This window comes from Gadus morhua, chromosome 6, assembly GCF_902167405.1.
Source record: "Gadus morhua chromosome 6, gadMor3.0, whole genome shotgun sequence".
Classification (NCBI taxonomy): Eukaryota; Metazoa; Chordata; class Actinopteri; order Gadiformes; family Gadidae; genus Gadus; species Gadus morhua.
This window is the reverse complement of record NC_044053.1, coordinates 1,938,239-1,956,667: the sequence shown is the minus strand read 5'-3', so window position 1 is coordinate 1,956,667 and position 18,429 is coordinate 1,938,239. Positions and strand designations below refer to the sequence as shown.

At 48.3% G+C, this 18,429-nt stretch overlaps 3 protein-coding genes across 3 annotated transcripts in view; all 3 read right to left on the bottom strand.

Annotated features, from left to right (window-relative positions):
- Window positions 1–81: 81 nt before the first annotated feature.
- Window positions 82–4,365, bottom strand: LOC115545524 (serum paraoxonase/arylesterase 2). Its single transcript, XM_030358806.1, has 9 exons — window positions 4,151–4,365; window positions 3,957–4,027; window positions 3,811–3,866; window positions 3,558–3,723; window positions 3,076–3,202; window positions 2,369–2,569; window positions 2,199–2,280; window positions 1,654–1,782; window positions 82–820 (listed from the first exon to the last, which is right to left on the bottom strand). Exons 1-9 carry the CDS (start codon window positions 4,225–4,227, stop codon window positions 650–652), a joined length of 1,080 nt encoding a protein of 359 aa, XP_030214666.1. The 5' UTR covers window positions 4,228–4,365; the 3' UTR covers window positions 82–649.
- Window positions 4,366–5,320: 955 nt separating this feature from the next.
- Window positions 5,321–14,631, bottom strand: LOC115545522 (casein kinase II subunit alpha). Its single transcript, XM_030358802.1, has 15 exons — window positions 14,486–14,631; window positions 12,951–13,041; window positions 12,667–12,732; window positions 12,427–12,554; window positions 12,226–12,337; window positions 12,006–12,107; window positions 11,874–11,924; window positions 11,691–11,750; window positions 11,496–11,579; window positions 11,282–11,392; window positions 9,914–10,015; window positions 7,673–7,773; window positions 6,937–7,085; window positions 6,732–6,821; window positions 5,321–6,161 (listed from the first exon to the last, which is right to left on the bottom strand). Exons 4-15 carry the CDS (start codon window positions 12,525–12,527, stop codon window positions 6,046–6,048), a joined length of 1,179 nt encoding a protein of 392 aa, XP_030214662.1. The 5' UTR covers window positions 12,528–12,554; window positions 12,667–12,732; window positions 12,951–13,041; window positions 14,486–14,631; the 3' UTR covers window positions 5,321–6,045.
- Window positions 14,632–16,337: 1,706 nt separating this feature from the next.
- tyrobp (transmembrane immune signaling adaptor TYROBP) overlaps window positions 16,338–18,429 on the bottom strand; it is a 4,713-nt gene continuing 2,621 nt past the window's right edge. Inside the window, exons 5-8 of the mRNA XM_030358843.1 lie at window positions 17,405–18,429; window positions 17,105–17,248; window positions 16,941–17,008; window positions 16,338–16,818 (exon numbers count right to left, since the gene is read on the bottom strand). The exon at window positions 17,405–18,429 is cut by the window's right edge and continues 792 nt beyond it. Of these exons, the coding sequence (XP_030214703.1) occupies window positions 16,762–16,818; window positions 16,941–17,008; window positions 17,105–17,248; window positions 17,405–17,441 (306 nt within the window). The 5' untranslated portion in view covers window positions 17,442–18,429 and the 3' untranslated portion in view covers window positions 16,338–16,761. The remainder of the gene's footprint in view (window positions 16,819–16,940; window positions 17,009–17,104; window positions 17,249–17,404) is intronic.

Genomic DNA, 18,429 nt, shown 5'->3' with positions numbered 1-18,429 from the left:
GGGATCGATGGACTTATCTTATCCAAACATAGATATTGAGAAATGTATGGCCTGGTTATGAAGAAGACATCAAACTGAACATTGACCATATTAACACCTTTATATTGATGTACTTGTAAAGTATTAAATGGCTTAGACAGAAATCACATCTCCTGGAAAAAAATCCACACAATTTAGTTCAAGACTTATTGCGCCAGCTTTGAAAAGACAAACAAAGGAGTCACATGACCCAAACCAGGTCTCCAGAGGTTAAGTCACATGACCCAGTCACATGACGCAGGCCAGGTCTCCCCAGGCCCAGCTTTAGTCTGTTGTTAGGAAACACATTTCCAGAGATTCTGGTTTGCCGTCTCTTTCAAAAGAGGCTTACAATCTTTAATCTTTAACTCGACTCAACATATTAAACCCAATCACGGTGAAAGTCTTTATGTCAGACCAGTATGGCGCATTGTTCAGATCACAGGGACTCAGTTCAGACCCCTGGATTCAGTTCATATCGTGGAGTCAGTTCAGATCATTAGGACTCGATTCAGATCATTAGGACTCGGTTCTGTTCATTAGGACTCGGTTCAGATCATTAGGACTCGGTTCAGATTATTAGGACTCGGTTCTGTTCATTAGGACTCGGTTCAGATCATTAGGGTTCAGTTCAGATCTCTTGGCTCAGATCACAGCACAGGGCTTTATGGAAGACGGAGCCAATGAGCAGCTTCCCTCCGTACGGGGCGGCCACTGAGGAGCCAATCAGAACGCTGCCGTCGTCAGCGTACACCTGGCTGACCAGCGGCTGCTCGGAGAGGATGTTCTGGATGCGGATCACCTGGGCAGAACAACGAGACGTCGACGAGTTGATTAGTAAAAAGATGAGTAGATGATCAGGTGTAGGTCTGATCCATGCAGGTAGGGGGCAGGTGGGGGGGTAAAGGGGACCCGAGAAAGTCTGGCAACGGGACTTGAACTCGGCAACACTACTGGAAGAACGCAGATTGAAAACCTTGTACTAATAATGTCTGGACCGCTGATGACAAAGCTCAACCCCTGCACTACCCTGAGCGGCCACCAGGTGTTAGTGTCACAACTCAACCCCTGCAGTACCCTGAGCGGCCACCAGGTGTTAGTGTCACAACTCAACCCCTGCACTACCCTGAGCGGCCACCAGATGATAGTGCCACAACTAAACCCCTGCAGTACCCTGAGCGGCCACCAGGTGTTAGTCTCACAACTCAACCCCTGCACTACCCTGAGCGGCCACCAGGTGATAGTGTCACAACTCAACCCCTGCACTACCCTGAGCGGCCACCAGGTGATAGTGTCACAACTCAACCCCTGCACTACCCTGAGCGGCCACCAGGTGATAGTGCCACAACTCAACCCCTGCACTACCCTGAGCGGCCACCAGGTGATAGTGTCACAACTCAACCCCTGCACTACCCTGAGCGGCCACCAGGTGTTAGTGTCACAACTCAACCCCTGCAGTACCCTGAGCGGCCACCAGGTGTTAGTGTCACAACTCAACCCCTGCAGTACCCTGAGCGGCCACCAGGTGATAGTGTCACAACTCAACCCCTGCAGTACCCTGAGCGGCCACCAGGTGAGTGTCACAACTCAACCCCTGCACTACCCTGAGCGGCCACCGGGCGTCCAGCGTCTCACCTCTGACCCGGCGGGGTCCTGGGGGTCGTGGTTGAAGAGCTTCCAGCCGTTGGGGTGGCAGCCCAGCCACAGGTCCCCGGTCCTCGGCTCCACCTCGATGTTGTCACACAGGGAGCCCACGTCCACCGACTGGGGACACAACAGAGCCCTCCACTGAGCCGACGCACTGCAGAACGCCGCCGCTCGCGCAGACAGAGGTTAGTAGTTCTGTTGCACCTGATGAAGTATTTGACTGAAATATCTATCCAAATGAAAACTTTAAACTGATCTTAACTTAAAAGTGGTACTAAGCATTGTGTAGCATCTTAGCTATCTTTGCCGTATACGGGGAATGGGTTAACCTAGCGTTTGTTAGCACTTGGTTCTATGAACATCCTCGCTGTACCGACAGATGTATTGTTGTTTCTCTTTCTTCTGACAAATGCTTTGGATAAAAGCGTGAATGTAAAGATGAAGGTGAGATTACTTTACCGTAGTTCAGTTACTCGTGACCCCAGTGGCGGTCAGTGTAACCCACCTACGCCCCTGGTTAGGCGGCTAACTACCTTCATGGAGATCAGGGAGTTGTCCTCCTGCCTCTCCAGAACGCGGACGCTGTGACCCACGATGTCCATCGCGTAAACGTGTCTGAAACCGAACGAACACGGGGGGTCACCACGAGGAGAACGCCCCAGAACCACCTGAGAAAAACGAAGAACCGTAAGAGCAGGCCCACCTCTGGTCTGGGGAGGCGTTGATGCCGTTGGCCGAGCCGTAGCCCTCAGAGACCACCCTGACGTCCCCCGGGCCGTGGAACACCAGCGAGCACCAGGCCAGGCCCAGCAGGGGCTCCAGGCTGCGCAGCGGCTCCTGCAGGAAGTAGTGGTCGTTGGTCGCGTAGAAGCTCTCCACCCCGACCGCCACGATGTCGTTCACACTGCAGGGGGGGGGAGGGGGGGGGGAGACACAGTCAGGGAGAGCAGAGGAGACAGTCAGGGAGAGCAGAGGAGACACAGTCAGGGAGAGCAGAGGAGACACAGTCAGGGAGACCAGAGGAGACAGTCAGGGAGACCAGAGGAGACACAGTCAGGGAGACCAGAGGAGACACAGTCAGGGAGAGCAGAGGAGACACAGTCAGGGAGACCAGAGGAGACCCAGTCAGGGAGAGCAGAGGAGACCCAGTCAGGGGGGTGGGAGAGGGGACCCAGTCAGGGGGGTGGGAGAGGGGACCCAGTCAGGGAGAGCAGAGGAGACCCAGTCAGGGGGGTGGGAGAGGGGACCCAGTCAGGGAGAGCAGAGGAGACCCAGTCAGGGGGGTGGGAGAGGGGACCCAGTCAGGGGGTTGGGAGAGGGGACCCAGTCAGGGGGGGTGGGGGACCACCGGCCAGGCCGTCTCTCACCGTTAGGTGAGAGGGGAGCGTCCGTCCTGGCGCGGTACTGTACCTGTACAGCAGCTCGTGTGTGATGGTCTTCACGTGCTCCAGAGTGTTGTCCTCCTCTATGAACTTGAAGATCTCCACTTGGCTCCTCCCCTCCGGGTGATTGACAACGAAGAGGTATATGGTGTCGTCTGAAAGTTATGACCAAGTTTTAATCAAGGACCATACACACAACATCAAACCTACATTTACAGTTCAATGAATAAGAAAGACACCAGGCCATCAAATATAAAATCACAATCCATCATGCATTGCCACACTGTAGTGTGTTTGGGTTCACTGAAGACATCCCATAAACCAGTCAGTACAGCTGGTGTCTGTGTCGTGCAGCGGGTCTGTGTTGCAGCCTGCGTCCCCTAAGGCACAGTGACCCGCCCAACTGCATTCCCAATCAAACACAGTCGCACTAGACTAGGGACTGTCGGGTTGGTCCGTGTCCAAAGATTAAACATTAGTTGGGATCGATAAAGCGGACTTTGATAGTACCGGACTGGTCGATGAATGTGCTGATGCCATGAGGGTTAAACGAGTCCACGTCGAAGTTCCTGGCAATGCGCAGTTCCACAGGTTTGATTCTTGGGTCTTCCAGGTCGATGGAAAATATTTTCCCCGGACCGTCAGAGAATGACGGTAACATGGGATCCTTAAGCCCCTGGAAAAAGAATACATAGATACATTTTTTGATTAAAATTAAATATTAAATAAATTGGGATCTTCTCCGAAGTGAAGCGTCGCTCACAGTGCTGATGAGGGCTCGTCCATTCGGGAGTATGGTGATGTCCTCCGATCCATACACTGAAAATACAAACATTAACTAAATTACATAATGTCTTTTAACCCCCAGGTACGTCCCGTTAGTACAGCCCTGGATTAGTTAACCCTTACCAAGACCTTTGATGGGGACACAGTTGGGAAGGTGGTTCTGGACCAGCTCTCTGGACGCCAGAGCGATCCTCCTGCCGAGGAAAGGACGATAATAATCTACTTTAGGACACAGCACCAGGGTCCAGAGACTGATAACACTGCAAGGTTATGCTCAGAGCAGATATGCAGTCTTTCCAAACTCTCTGATAACTCACCTTAAGTTTATGATTCTCTCTCCGAGCAAAACCGCCAGCGCAGCGACCAGCAGAGAAAAGGTCAATAGTTTCCCCATTCTGAGTCAAGCACCTTCTGGTTCCGGTAGTGAAATGCGCTCTTTTATAGGTTAAAAAATGGTTTTACCTCAAACTCAGCGCTGCTCAGACTTATCCCAGTGCGCTTCTCAAGTCAACGTCAGTCCTAACACTCATCCGGCTGAGGAACAACATCCGGCGCTGAAAACAACCTCCTAGTTCCCACGCGTCTCCTCTGCAGGCCTACGGGGCAGGATCCTCGGTATTGGCGAAACAGTGTGCGGGTCTTTCCGAAGTGGAATGTCCGTTAACGTTAAATTATTGGGAATATTGCTTTGTTAATTTTTTGTAAAATGACCTCCAAATATATTCTCATGTTCTTTGTTATTCTACCTTTCATGTTATTATCTTCGCTCTGGGGATTGTTATCTGGTGTACACAGCTCCTTGAAAGTGATGGGCCGCAAATGACGCTGTGGTAAATGCTACAATTAAGGACCCTCCCGCTCAATGAACGTAATGTTGTCTATTCTTCATATAAAATACCGACATAGAGTAAGTAGAGCAGGTGTCCCATTAAAATAAAATAAAACGTTGCTACCAAAATCTAATTTCAACGTTGGACTGCAATGTGCTTTTTCATTTTCATAAGATTCTAGCAGACAATTGTTTGATTAAATTTGAGTTATAAAATATGAGTGCTACTAAATATCAATGCGGGATAAAATAAACTATGGGAATGGCCTTGAATGCAAAGTCACTAACTTAACTGCCAGTGAAATGGAATCTGCAAAAATACATGAATGCGTTTTGAATAGTTCCCTGATACAGTTGGCCATGATTAACTTTTACATCAGTCCTTTATCAGCAACAAATGTTCTCCATATCAAAGAGGGCCGCCCCAGCCGAGTGCAAGACTTCACCAAAACAACCTAAGGTGTACTTACTCCAGGTTGGAATCACATGATAATCCCACCTCAGTATCACAGCCCCGGGAGCCCACCGGTTCACACCACCGTCATGTCATCACTGGTCCTCATGAATCTGATCACACAAGCCCATAATCACCGACATTTAACATCACATGTGTCCGCATACAACGTCTCACACACCCTAATAATCACGGACAGTCATATAATCACATGTGGTGCCCGCATACACCTGTTCAAACTGTTTATTTCTGAAGTTGTAGTTGTTTTTTTTGCAAGTGACGAAACTCCTCCCAACATAAAACAAAGTTACAAAAAATGCTATGTAATCAAAATCATGTGTTAGACTTCATAGAAAACAAACATGGACACATACAGAGCTGAAGGTAACATAAACTTGGCAATCTATTGTCCCCGTGTAGCTGTGCACTGGGCGCATGCAACCTGACAGTAACTGTAGAATATCTACAAAAGTCCAATTAACGAAGGATAGCATCTGAGCGGCGCCGGGTGACGGAGGGCCGCGTGGACCCCCCCCGCGCCGCGTGGGCGGGCCGGGGACCCCCCCGTGGGGGGGGGGGGGGGGCAGAGTGACGTTGTGTAAAGGTTTCACAGTGTATTACCACAGCACGATCCCCCGACAAACAGTTTCAAGCAACACTTTATATTTGGAACATACAAAATAAATTTTATTATCCATTCTCTTCATGTCTACATCGTAATAGAATTTCTAGACACTGGCATTGTGAAATAACACCCAAATTAATGCTAATAATCCTGACGATGGAACGAAACACTTGTTAGGTTCAGATGTCAAAAAAAAAAAAGGGAAAAAAAAACTGAACGTGAAAAGCATTTGAATTTTTCCTCTTTGTTATTTTCAAAATGATAAAAAGGGGAGGGGGCACACGGCTGGGGGGCACCGGGTGGCTCAGGGCTGCGGCCCGGTCACCGCGGAGACCTGCGCGGCCAGGGCGTTGGGGGCGGAGATGACGGGCGAGCCCGCCATGTTGGCCAAGGGCTGCGTGGAGGACATGGAGGTCATGCCTGCAGAGAGAGGGGGAGGGCGAGAGAGAGAGGGGGAGGGAGGGACGAGAGAGAGAGGGAGGGGGGGGGGGGGGGGCGAGAGAGAGAGAGAGAGAGAGAGAGAGAGAGAGAGAGAGAGAGAGAGAGAGAGAGAGAGAGAGAGAGAGAGAGAGAGAGAGAGAGAGAGAGAGAGAGAGAGAGAGGGCGAGAGAGAGCGAGAGAGAGCGAGAGAGAGCGAGCGAGAGGGGGCGAGCGAGAGGGGGCGAGCGAGAGGGGGCGAGCGAGAGGGGGCGAGCGAGAGGGGGCGAGAGAGAGGGGGCGAGAGAGAGGGGGCGAGAGAGAGGGGGCGAGAGAGAGGGGGCGAGAGAGAGGGGGCGAGAGAGAGGGGGCGAGAGAGAGGGGGCGAGAGAGAGGGGGCGAGAGAGAGGGGGCGAGAGAGAGGGGGCGAGAGAGGGGGGGCGAGAGAGAGAGGGGGAGAGAGAGAGAGAGAGGGCGAGAGAGAGCGAGCGAGAGGGAGAGAGAGAGGGCGTTACTTCCCGCCCCGTGTGTCTGCTGGAGGCGGGGGGGCAGCGGGACTGGAGCTAGCCTTACCTGCCATCATACTGGATGAGCTGACGGGCGTGGCCCCGGCGGCCATGCCTCCTGGAGTGGCTCCTCTCCCCTGGTCTTTGACGATGGGGTCTGAGGAGAGGAAGGGGGGGCACGGTTAGACCACAGCCACAGGGAGGGGGTGAGGGAGGGGTGACAGACGGGCAGTGGGCAGACAGACGGGCAGCGGGAGGCCGGCGGTGCGTACAGAAGTAGGGGTGGTCCATGGCCTCGCGGGCCGTCAGCCTGGCCTGGTGGTCGTAGCGCAGCAGCTTGTCCAGGAAGTCCAGCGCCTCGGTGCTGACCAGGTGCTGGTTCTCACTGTGGACGAACCGCTCCCACCGCTTACGGGAGTGTCTGCAGAACGGAGGGGGGGGGGGGGTTAGGAGAGCAGCCCGAGGGGGTGGGGCACTGGCCCCTAATGAACGCACTCATTATATGTTGTGCGTCCTGGCACTTTGTTCCATGATCATTCTTGCGGTACCCATAGCGATATATTGTCGTTTCTGTTTCTTCTGACTAATGTACTTATTGTACGTCGCTTTGGATAAAGGCGTCCGCTAAACGCCCTAAAAGGGTCAATTGAGCGGTCGAGGCTGTAGTTTAAATATCTGACGTTTTATCTGTTGTGATGTACGGTACTTAGCATTGTGTAGCATATTATCCTAGCTATCTCTGTTGTGCACGGGGAATGGGTTAACCTAGTGATGGTTAGTGTTTGGCACTTGGTTCTATGAACATCCTTACTGTTCCGTCAGCAGTATAGGGTCGTCTCTCTTTCTTCTGACTGGATTTATTGTAAGTTGCTTTGGATAAAAAGCGTCTTCTAAACGCCCTGAAAGTCCGTAATATGAATGTGAAAGTAACACCCCACATCTATGTTTGAGCAGCAATTTCCCCCACTTTGGGGGGAGATGGGAGATTGGGGGGGGGGGGGGGCCTACCTTCCCAGAATGTCGTTGAAGCGTGGGTCCAGCTCTATGTTGTACTTGTCGATGTAGTCGTACAGGTCCTCTGTGCCCAAGACTTTAGCGATCCTCACGAGCTGCCCGGGAGGAGGAAGAGGAGAAGACGTGATGTTGAGGAGCATGTCACAGTTCTAACTAGTGCACATCCACTTTGCATTATTGGAGCCAACATAGAGGGGATGGTACTGCTTAATAGGATATAATCCATTATATACATTTGTTCTACAACCAGGACTTTTTTTTTGGTATTTCTTCAAAAAAAGCTAAATAAATGAGAGCGTATATGTCCCGTGGAAATCAATGAAACGTTAAATCAGATGCGTTACGAACCGCGTTCCACTGCTTGAATAATAAGAAATGAGATTACATTTATTTGAACACGGCTTATTTAAACACTGATTAGTCTTCCAACAAAGAGATAAACAAAACGGAAATCATCAGAAAAATACACTGTTGATATTATACGCTCGCGATGGGAAAATTATAGCGCGAGTCATTGGGCTGAAAGATAGCGCTAGGGCTTTCCGGACGCTCAGCGTTACAATAGTTAATCTGGCCGTACAACACAGTGTAGTAATTCTAAATGTGCAGAAAACCGCCAGGTCGTACATGTACTGTCCCGATCTTTGTGGCACTTCTGAGCACACTCAACCAGCCTACTGCACCAGTGTCTGGTCAGAAACCTTCTGACCAGGGTTCAACAACTCACCATTAACCAATCCACAGGTCAGAAAGTCGATTAAAACATAAAAGTACAATTCATTTTGTAGGTAATAATTTGTCTTTTTTTTTTTTTACACGTACGCGGATGCATACACGAGTGCCCCCTGCAAAACACAAATCTTTTTTCAAACGGATGTATTCCTTTTGAACAGCTTTTCAATGGAGCCGACTATCTTGTTGTCCAGATTTGCTTGTTGGTGCATGATGATACACACTGGGGGCCAAAACACTAACTAACTCTTCCAGGATTACATGTTTACGTGATGGAGACAGCACTATTGACGCACAGTGCTCCATACATACACGGTATGGAGACAGTGCTATAGACATATGGTGCTCCATTAGGGCTTTGACTTTTGCCCAAAAATCATATTTGAAGTTTGTTTGTTTATTAATATTCAAATATTTATTAATAATATTTTGACCATTAAATGCCTTCAGTAAGACCTGGATTGGGCTTCGTGAGGTTTGTTTAACCGGTGTTGCTATGGTTACCGGTCTTGCGTGCTCCAACGGTTTATTAGGTTCCTAATAAATCGCTGTCTAATCAATACTTCATTCACTGCCTCTTCCGTGGTCATTACAATTTTATGAATAGACTGCGTCGGGTTCTCCGACGTCTCTCCCTCTTGGCCTGCCCATAACAGGTTCCAATATTAAGGGCTGCCTTATATTAGTTCGAATTTTGATTTATTTTTTGATATTTGAATTATATTTGAATAACGAAGTTCGGAGTCAAAGCCCTATGCTCCATACATACACGGTATGGGACAGTGCTATGGACATATGGTGCTCCATACATACACGGTATGGGACAGTGCTATAGACATATGGTGCTCCATACATACACGGTATGGGACAGTGCTATGGACATATGGTGCTCCATACATACACGGTATGGGACAGTGCTATAGACATATGGTGCTCCATACATACACGGTATGGGACAGTGCTATGGACATATGGTGCTCCATACATGCTATATTAAATGTGATCCATTGTTGCTGCATAAAGAAGCTAGGCAGTGGACACTTGCATTGAGGACCCAATCCTGCTCAAACTGGTTGTCCACTTTCCAGATGTCCTTTGATTACAATTAATTCCCAGACACGTGTCCTGGAAACGTATATTCCTTCAGAGTAGGGCTACCGGGGGGGGGTCACATGGCTCATCAGGACAGCGGTACGCAGTGACACACAAGGCCGAACCCACGCGGCGCGAGTCGATGGATTCCAGGCCCAATGCATTCTGGAAGTGTCCACACTTCCAAAATGCCTCATTAAAGATGCTGAATAAACGGATGTGCCGTCGTATCTCGCCTCTAGTGGTTCAAACAGAACGGATCACCCGAAACCGTGACCTTTGCTCCTCAAGACACAAGCCCATAATGAGTAGATCTAGTCAGGCATCTTTCCCTTCAACACACAAAAAGGCCCCATGTCTCCAGAACACTGGCGGACGTATTCATTAGCCTGAGGCTCTTGTCGGCGTTACCTGGTCGTAGTTGTCGTGCCCGTGGAAGAAGGGTTCCTTCCTGAAGATCATACTGGCCAGCATGCAGCCCAAACTCCACATGTCCAGGCTGTAGTCGTACATCTGCAAATCAGAACCCACGATTAGGACTCATGCATCCCCAATTAATTACCTTTCATTTGACAGTGCTGGAATCTAAAAAGGGTTTTTAATAGTGAGCAGTCAGTCGTACCCTGGGATGGGATTTCCCCCTGCGACTATCTGGTCACCAATCTTTTCTTGGCTGCCCCTTAATAGAAACCAAGATGGCTTCCCAAGGCACGAGACCTAATGGCCAAAGCATGCCTCTCAGTGGCTCTGCAGGCTTGTTTTGGCCCTGACTGAGTATCAGCCAGCCCCCACTGCAACCCCGTGTCATCCTAGCAGGGCACGGTCCCTCTTAAAATAGGAGTGATGCGACCCTTCATGACCAGATCGAGACAAAACACGAGCGACCCGCCAACCAGGCTTCATCAACACACTATCCACATGTTGGGCTTCATAACCACACTATCCACATGTGTGTTAGGATTCATTAACACACTAGCCAAATGTATTAGTCTTCATCAACACACCAGCCACATGTGTTGGGCTTAATAAACACACCAGCCACATGTGTTGGGCTTCATAAACACACCAGCCACATGTGTTGGGCTTCATAAACACACCAGCCACATGTGTTGGGCTTCATTAACACACCAGCCACAGGCTTCATAAACACACCAGCCACATGTGTTGGGCTTCATAAACACACCAGCCACATGTGTTGGGCTTCATTAACACACCAGCCACATGTTGGGCTTCATAAACACACCAGCCACATGTGTTGGGCTTCATTAACACACCAGCCACATGATTTATGCTTCATAAACACACTAGCCAAATGATTTATGCTTCATAAACACACCAGCCACAGGCTTCATAAACACACCAGCCACATGTGTTGGGCTTCATAAACACACCAGCCACATGTTGGGCTTCATAAACACACCAGCCACATGATTTATGCTTCATAAACACACTAGCCAAATGATTTATGCTTCATAAACACACTAGCCACATGATTTATGCTTCATAAACACACTAGTCACATGTGTTAGGCCTACAGTGTAGGCCTAACACCGATTGGTTCCCGCTGCCCGTTAGAGCACCAATAAAAACCAGTCGGACTGGATGGCCTGCAGAAATCTTCCGGGTGCAGCCCTAACGTCGCCCTAAACACACATGTCTCTGTGTGATGCATGTTCACCTCCAGCCCCATGTTTGACTAGACCGGTCATAGTTTCACCCTGTACTCTCCAGGTAGGCCTAGGGTTTGTGATCGGGCGTGCGGTCGGCCTGGAGCCTCACCTGGTAATCTACGAGCAGCTCGGGTCCCTTGAAGTACCGGGACGCCACCCTGACGTTGTACTCCTGGTTGGGGTGGTAGAACTCGGCCAGGCCCCAGTCGATGAGGCGCAGCTGGGAGGTCAGATTAGTGCGTTTAGTCACCGAGTCAACCTTCCCGTTTTAATCACAGGTGACTAAACGGACAAAAGACGGGTAAGGAGGAGCCCAGGCCTACCTTTCTGTGTTCGTGGTCGATCATAACATTGTGTGGCTTCACATCTCTGTGCATGATGCCCATACTGTGGCAGTAATCCAGGGCCTGGGGGTCAGAGAACAGCGACATGAGGGAACGGCGCCACAACTCTTTAACCATGGCTTGGAACTTCATCCAGAGTGGACACCAGCACCATGACCAAGTGTGGTCGCTTACCTTCAGGATTTCGTACATGTAGAACCGTATGTCAAAGTCGGAAAGGGTTTGATACAATTGCTGGAAAATAAACCGCCACACGATGCAAGTTTTAATTGTTAAATAATTCAACAATAATTTTCCTTTTAAAAATGCTTATTTGACATAAGTTTACCAATATACAAAGACTGCTTTCATTCATACCTTAAAGTCTGTGTTGTTGACATGTTCAAAAACCAAAGCAGGAGTTCGGGACTAGGGAGGAAAAGACATACAGATGAAATACACATACATTATGACCTGATAACTTCACCATGCGTCGGTAAAGGTCCTTACCACGGGATCCTTAATGATATCTAACAGTGAGATGATGTTGGGACCACCCCTTAAGTTCTCCAGGATCTTGATTTCTCTCTTGATTTTCTTTTTCTTAACCGGCTAGGGAGACACGGGTGTGAGACACAGTATTTTAACTTCAATATTAGAAAGTGCTGAACGATAACCTTGTTTATGAGGATGGCCAAACGGTGAGGTGTCCGTCCGTCCGTCTCCCTACCTTTAGAATCTTCACCACTACTTTCTCGTTGTTCGTGATGTTAATGGCCTCAAACACTTCACTATATTTCCCTCGGCCCAGTTTTCTGACCAGCTGGTAGTCGTCCTGGTTCCTGGAAAGACGAAGAATTCGGGACTTGTTGTTAAACCAGCACAACGGACCGATAGAGAACCACCAACGCCACCAGGAGAGCCACCTTACCCCCATTCCACCACGTGGGACTCATAATCCCAGTATTCCCGGGGTCTCTGTGTGTTTACGTCCGGGTAAACTCGGGAGCGGCTAGGAACAGGCCCAGACATATTCTAGAAGGATCTTCACTAAAGCTCCTAGGAACACAAGACGTCAACCAGGTCAGTCCAGAAACATGCCCACACTACGTCCCCAGCCCTCAGAGCGCCGGGCGGGGGCGTTTGGAAGGAGATACGAGGTGGTCCGTACCTTGGAGTGGACCTCCAGGATGAGGGAAGGGTCAACAGGGGCTGCGATTCTTTAATCGTGAGAAATCTAAATGGACGTATCGATATAAAAGGCGTTAGGGTCTGAATTGTTTTATTGTGTTATTCAGGTAGTGTGAACTAGAAAACCGTACGCCTCATATCTAAAACAAATTAATGTAGATAGCCAGTTGCAAATAGTGTAATGATTCAAGGGATTGATAAATTAATCCTTATAACGAGCAAGTGTGTAATTCATTTTAGTATCGTATTGAAAAAAGGCCCGACCTGAGAGTTAAAAGGTTCATCCAAGCAGTCTAATCAGGGGGTACAGGAGTCAATACAGTCATCACTGGGGTCCACCACAAAGCTCTGTCTCCTGGAACAGAAACACAGGGCGTCCAGGTCAATTAGGCATACCAGGTCGTTATAAGACAACCTAGCCTTAATGAGAAGGTTATTGATACTAACGCAAACACATTGATCACTTTAATAAACTAGATGATTTATCAGTTTATAACTGTATAAATAACTGCCTATGCTGCCCAAGTCCTCACCAACAGATTCAACAGAGGCTTCCTCTACGCCCCTAACACCTACCACCCTAACCCTCCCTCATATCTAACCCCTACCTCATATCCTACCGTACTCTCTCCATCCAACCCTACCGCCTACCCTAACCCCACATCATATCCTACCCTAACCCTACCATTTCTCTTCCTACCCTAACCCTACTATCAAATGCCTACCGTCACCCTTTCTCCCTCCTGAACTGACCCTTCTCCCTACCTCCTAGTTACCCTAGCCCTACCTTCTTTCCCCAACACTACTCCCTACCTCCTATCCTAACTCTACCCTCTTCCTCCTACTTTAACCCTATTCACTACCTCCTACCCAAGACCACTCTCCCTCCTAAACTGAACATACTCTCTACCGTAACTCTACTCTCCCTCTTACTTTAACCCTCTACCACCTACCCTAATCTCTATCCTAACTATAATCTTGAACGCCTACCTTAAGCATACTCTCTCTCTCTCCTAAACTTAACCTACTCTACCTCTTACCCTTATATTACTCTCTACCCCTCCAAGCATAGCCCTACCCTTGCCCTACTCTCTAACGCCTACCCTAACCCTATAATACCTACCCTAATCTCTCCCTCCTAAACTAAACCTACTCTCTAACTTCTACCCTCACCCTACTCCCTCCGTCCTACCCTTACCTTATTCTAGTTCCTACCTCAGCCCTAATATCTACCTCCTACACTTACCCCACTCCAACTCCTACCATCTACCCTAACCGTTTTCTCTACCCCTAAAGAGGCCTCCCTAACAGGGGTAGCCAGCGGGCTGGACAGCTGGCTGGGCGCTAACGAGGGCTAGTAGCTGGGCGCTAACGATAGCTAGTAGCTGGGAGCTAATGAATTAGCCTAGCGCGCTAGCTGGGCAAAAGCCGGTTGAAAGCGACAGGAGATTATGAGCTTAATTGTTGACACATCGAGGAAGTGTGGCGGATAGGAAGACCGACCAATGTCTTAAAATAGCGTCGTCTGGAGAGCCACACGTCGTGGGAACTTTTTACTTTGAAGAATTTATGACACAATGCAGAAAAACCGCTAAGCTAGCAGGCTAAGAGTGACTAGCTGGTTAGCTCGCTGACAACGCCTTCAGCTCCTATAAATACTGGAGCTCCGCCGCCGCAGAGCCGCCGCGCCGCAGAGCCCGACGCAGTCCCACCCCGCCGCTAAACCACGGCCAGGCACACACATCCACGGTGAATCACATACACGGAGATCATCGGTCGAATTAGGAGATGTGTTTTACCTCTCAACGTTGTGGGGATGTCAATATGGCGATGCTTAGGATCAAGAGCTTAGTGCAAAGACCACTTCCTGAGGAGGGCGCTGTGCCGCTCTTCTTCATGTGTGGACGGCGGCCCCCCTGCTGCCACCAACAGGTCTATCGCAGGGAGGACTTCTCCATCTGCAGGCCGATTTATTTTTATAACATCTAGATATCATCACCATCTCGCGAAAACAAGGGGAGAGCGCCGAGACAATTCAAGCTTCCGCTTTTGACCTCTTCATAGTTTCAATTATTGCATATGCACATCAATGCACCAGTTCATATCCTTCACAGAAGTCAGCTCATGCAGAATCTGCTGCAACATACCTATTAAAGTGAGATTCTAGAAGGCAAAAGTGATACAACAGAATAACAGTGGTGGCTTTAATATACATACTTATGAGCTGCCCTTCCTCATTGTTCATAAGTCAAAATCATCATTTGTTTAGTTATATTGTGTTTCACTGTTTACTTTGGGATGCACTTTGGTTACCGCACCAGGATCCAGGGAAGAGGCCCCATTGGACCACTATCTGCTCCCCAGACAAAACAATGTCATGTTTCTTCAACCTACAGCACACACACACAGAACTGTCAAGATGTCAACCGACCGCATCTCCAACAGGAAGCTGGTAACCATAAACTATAGCTCTCAAAATAAACCTGCTTGAGGTTTGGTCTAATGTAGGCATACTGCTGTTCAGCTGTTTATTTGTGAAGCACTTGTTATTAAGAACAATTCATCGAAGGCACCCCTGATTTAACGCATGGTTTGAAGCAAAGGTGGTCTGCTCAGGTGGTCTGCAGGGTGGAGGTCTGTAGGGTGGAGGTCTGTCTCAGGTGGTCTGCAGGGTGGAGGTCTATAGGGTGGAGGTCTGTCTCAGGGGGTCTGCAGGGTGGAGGTCTATAGGGTGGAGGTCTGTAAGGTGGAGGTCTTTAGGGTGAAGGTCTGTCTCAGGTGGTCTGTATATGGAGGTCTGTCTCAGGTGGTCTGCAGGGTGGAGGTCTGTCTCAGGGGGTCTGCAGGGTGGAGGTCTATAGGGTGGAGGTCTGTAAGGTGGAGGTCTTTAGGGTGAAGGTCTGTCTCAGGTGGTCTGTAGGGTGGAGGTCTGTCTCAGGTGGTCTATAGGGTGGAGGTCTGTCTCAGGGGGTCTGCAGGGTGGAGGTCTATAAGGTGGAGGTCGGTAAGGTGGAGGTCTTTAGGGTGAAGGTCTGTCTCAGGTGGTCTGTATATGGAGGTCTGTCTCAGGTGGTCTATAGGGTGGAGGTCTGTCTCAGGGAGTCTGCAGGGTGGAGGTCTATGAGGTGGAGGTCTGTAAGGTGGAGGTCTTTAGGGTGAAGGTCTGTCTCAGGTGGTCTGTATATGGAGGTCTGTCTCAGGTGGAGGGCCTGCCTAACACAACACCAACTAAAGGTGCTTCCAGGCTAGTAAGCTAGCACTAGATAAAGGACTAGTCAGTGTATGGTCGTGATGATTCAGTGCAGTCTGTGGGTTTTCCCCCTATGTCCCCGTACTGCTGGCGTGTTGCTGCCGGCTGCACACCCGACCTTCCAGAGCGCTTTGAATCTCCCTCTGTGGCCAATCGATTAAAACTTGAATATTTTGACTTACTTTCGAATAATTACATTTGATACGAAGTGATTATTATAACTCACTTGTGTTGAGTGAGTGGATTTGGTGCAGTGTGATCACGCTGCTATTTTGAAGGTGTTTAAGGGACTTCCAGCTGTTGACTCATAGGAAACTAAATCCAAAATAGTTTGTCTCAGTTGAGGTTATTATGAGCCTCAAAGTCATCAGACACAATTTCACAAAAAATTAAGAAATCGCTTTGCTTACTAAAAAAACTATTTTATTTTCTGAGTGTATAGCATGAATACAAAAACGTAGAAAGGTCTTTTTGCAGAAGTTATTGTAACAGGACATTTGTATTAGCAATAATGTGATTCACTGGTCGGGTTTTATAGGTTTTGATGGTTCAAAATCTGAAATCCATCTGTTCATGTTCTACTGCAGATATGTCTCAAAAGGACAAAGAAAGAAAAAAAGGTTTAAAATGTATTTTTCTCGGGTAGAAAAAAATCATTAGCCTCATGAATTATGAAATAAAAAGAAATTACAAAAAACAATGCTAAATGATACAATACCAGGAAGGAATATAAAAACAAAACACAATGTATACAATGTATGACCAATCAGAAAGCCGTATAAAGTGTGAATCTTTCATTGAAGTGAGATTATGCTGGAATTTGTTTTATTTTCTTAATTCTTCCAGATTGCTGTACACATCGCCTTGTACTCCATGCAATTCCTAAAGAAATGAGCAACAGAAAAATAGGATTATTTATTACTATCTGACTAAATATATCAAATCATTTGTAGTGAATGAATGCATAATAGAAGCATAACATAACATGTGCTTCTGTTGTTCACCTGGTAAGGAGACTCAGGGATCTCTGCCATCTTTCTCTTTGCCAATGACGGTGCTTGCTTCGGTCTACCTGTGGTGAAGTTCAACGAGACAAAGGGATAAGTTACGAAGTTAAGAGCTACACCTCCACCTCGCTCCGCTGCAGTCACATGTCCTTGTCCTTTACCATTATTGGAATCACGGTTGCCTCTTTTCCTCTGGTAGAGGACCAAACAGAGCAGGGAGAAACAGACGAGGAGGGTCAGGGCGATATCACAGGAGAGGATCCATGTCACAGAGCCCATGTCTATCTGGGAGCAGGAGCTACAGTCTGGGAATACACAACACAAACCAGTGCAGGACTTTAGTACAGGACTTTTCTTTACATGCACCCCCTGGAACAGAAACAAGCCATTCCATTTCAAACAATAGTTGCAGTAGGCCTATTAGTACTAATAGAAGTCCTTGTGTGTGTAAAACTACTCACCGATCAAGGAGTTAGCATCACAAAGAGTTTTAGACATGTTTTTAAGGGTGTAATTAGGAGACTTTGTTATGTATCTAGATCCCTGGTCGTCCCAGGCGATTTCCCTCGGAGCCCCTTATCGTGGGTCTGAAGAGTCAAGTTGGAATCCAGAGATAGTATATGGACACTAGGAGGATCCTAGTTTATATATCAAGCTCATACTAGGAGGAGCCTAGTTTATATATCAAGCTCATACTAGGAGGGGCCTTGTTTATAAACTAGGCTCATACTTGGAGGGGCCTAGAATAGGAGGGGCCTAGTATGGGTACTAGGAGCCCTTGATACTTGGTGAGACACAAGGAGTGTGATAATGTCACACTAACATGGGTCTTACATCGATATATAACATTTATATAAATATGATATATATATAGCTGAAGGAATTTTTTACACATGCATATTTTTCCTTCAATTTTATCCTTAAGATATATATTATTTTCTACAAATGTATTCAGAGAGTTCCACAATAACAGGCATTTCAGCGGTAAAGTGAGGTGAACAAAACTCAAGGAAATGAAACGGAAAACATGCACAAGCGGAGCAGTGGGCAGCCACAGTGCAGCACCAGGGGAGGTTTCAGGTGCCTCGGAGAAGGCACGAAAGGCATGGTATAGGAGAGAGACTGCTACTCCCCCCGTCCACATCTTTGGACCAGTCAGGATTTGGACCGGCCGTCCTCCGGTGACTGGTCCAACTCCTTAACCAGTAGGCCACGGATGCCCACAAACAGAATACCAACAAAAATGTCAAACTGTTATCCATGTTTAAAATCCAGCCAGGGAGATCCTGACATCCAACTTCCCTTCTAATTCTGTGTTAACATGGGAAGAGAAGAATCAGCCTTTCAGTGTCTGTCTGTTTGGCTGCAGCCAGTCAGCTATGAAACAGTTACACAGCTGCACCAGCCTTGTGGAGGAGAGGAGATCTGGTTTACCCATGGCTGCAGATCTAGGTTTGTTGTGACGTCTACAACTGTACTTCTTGTC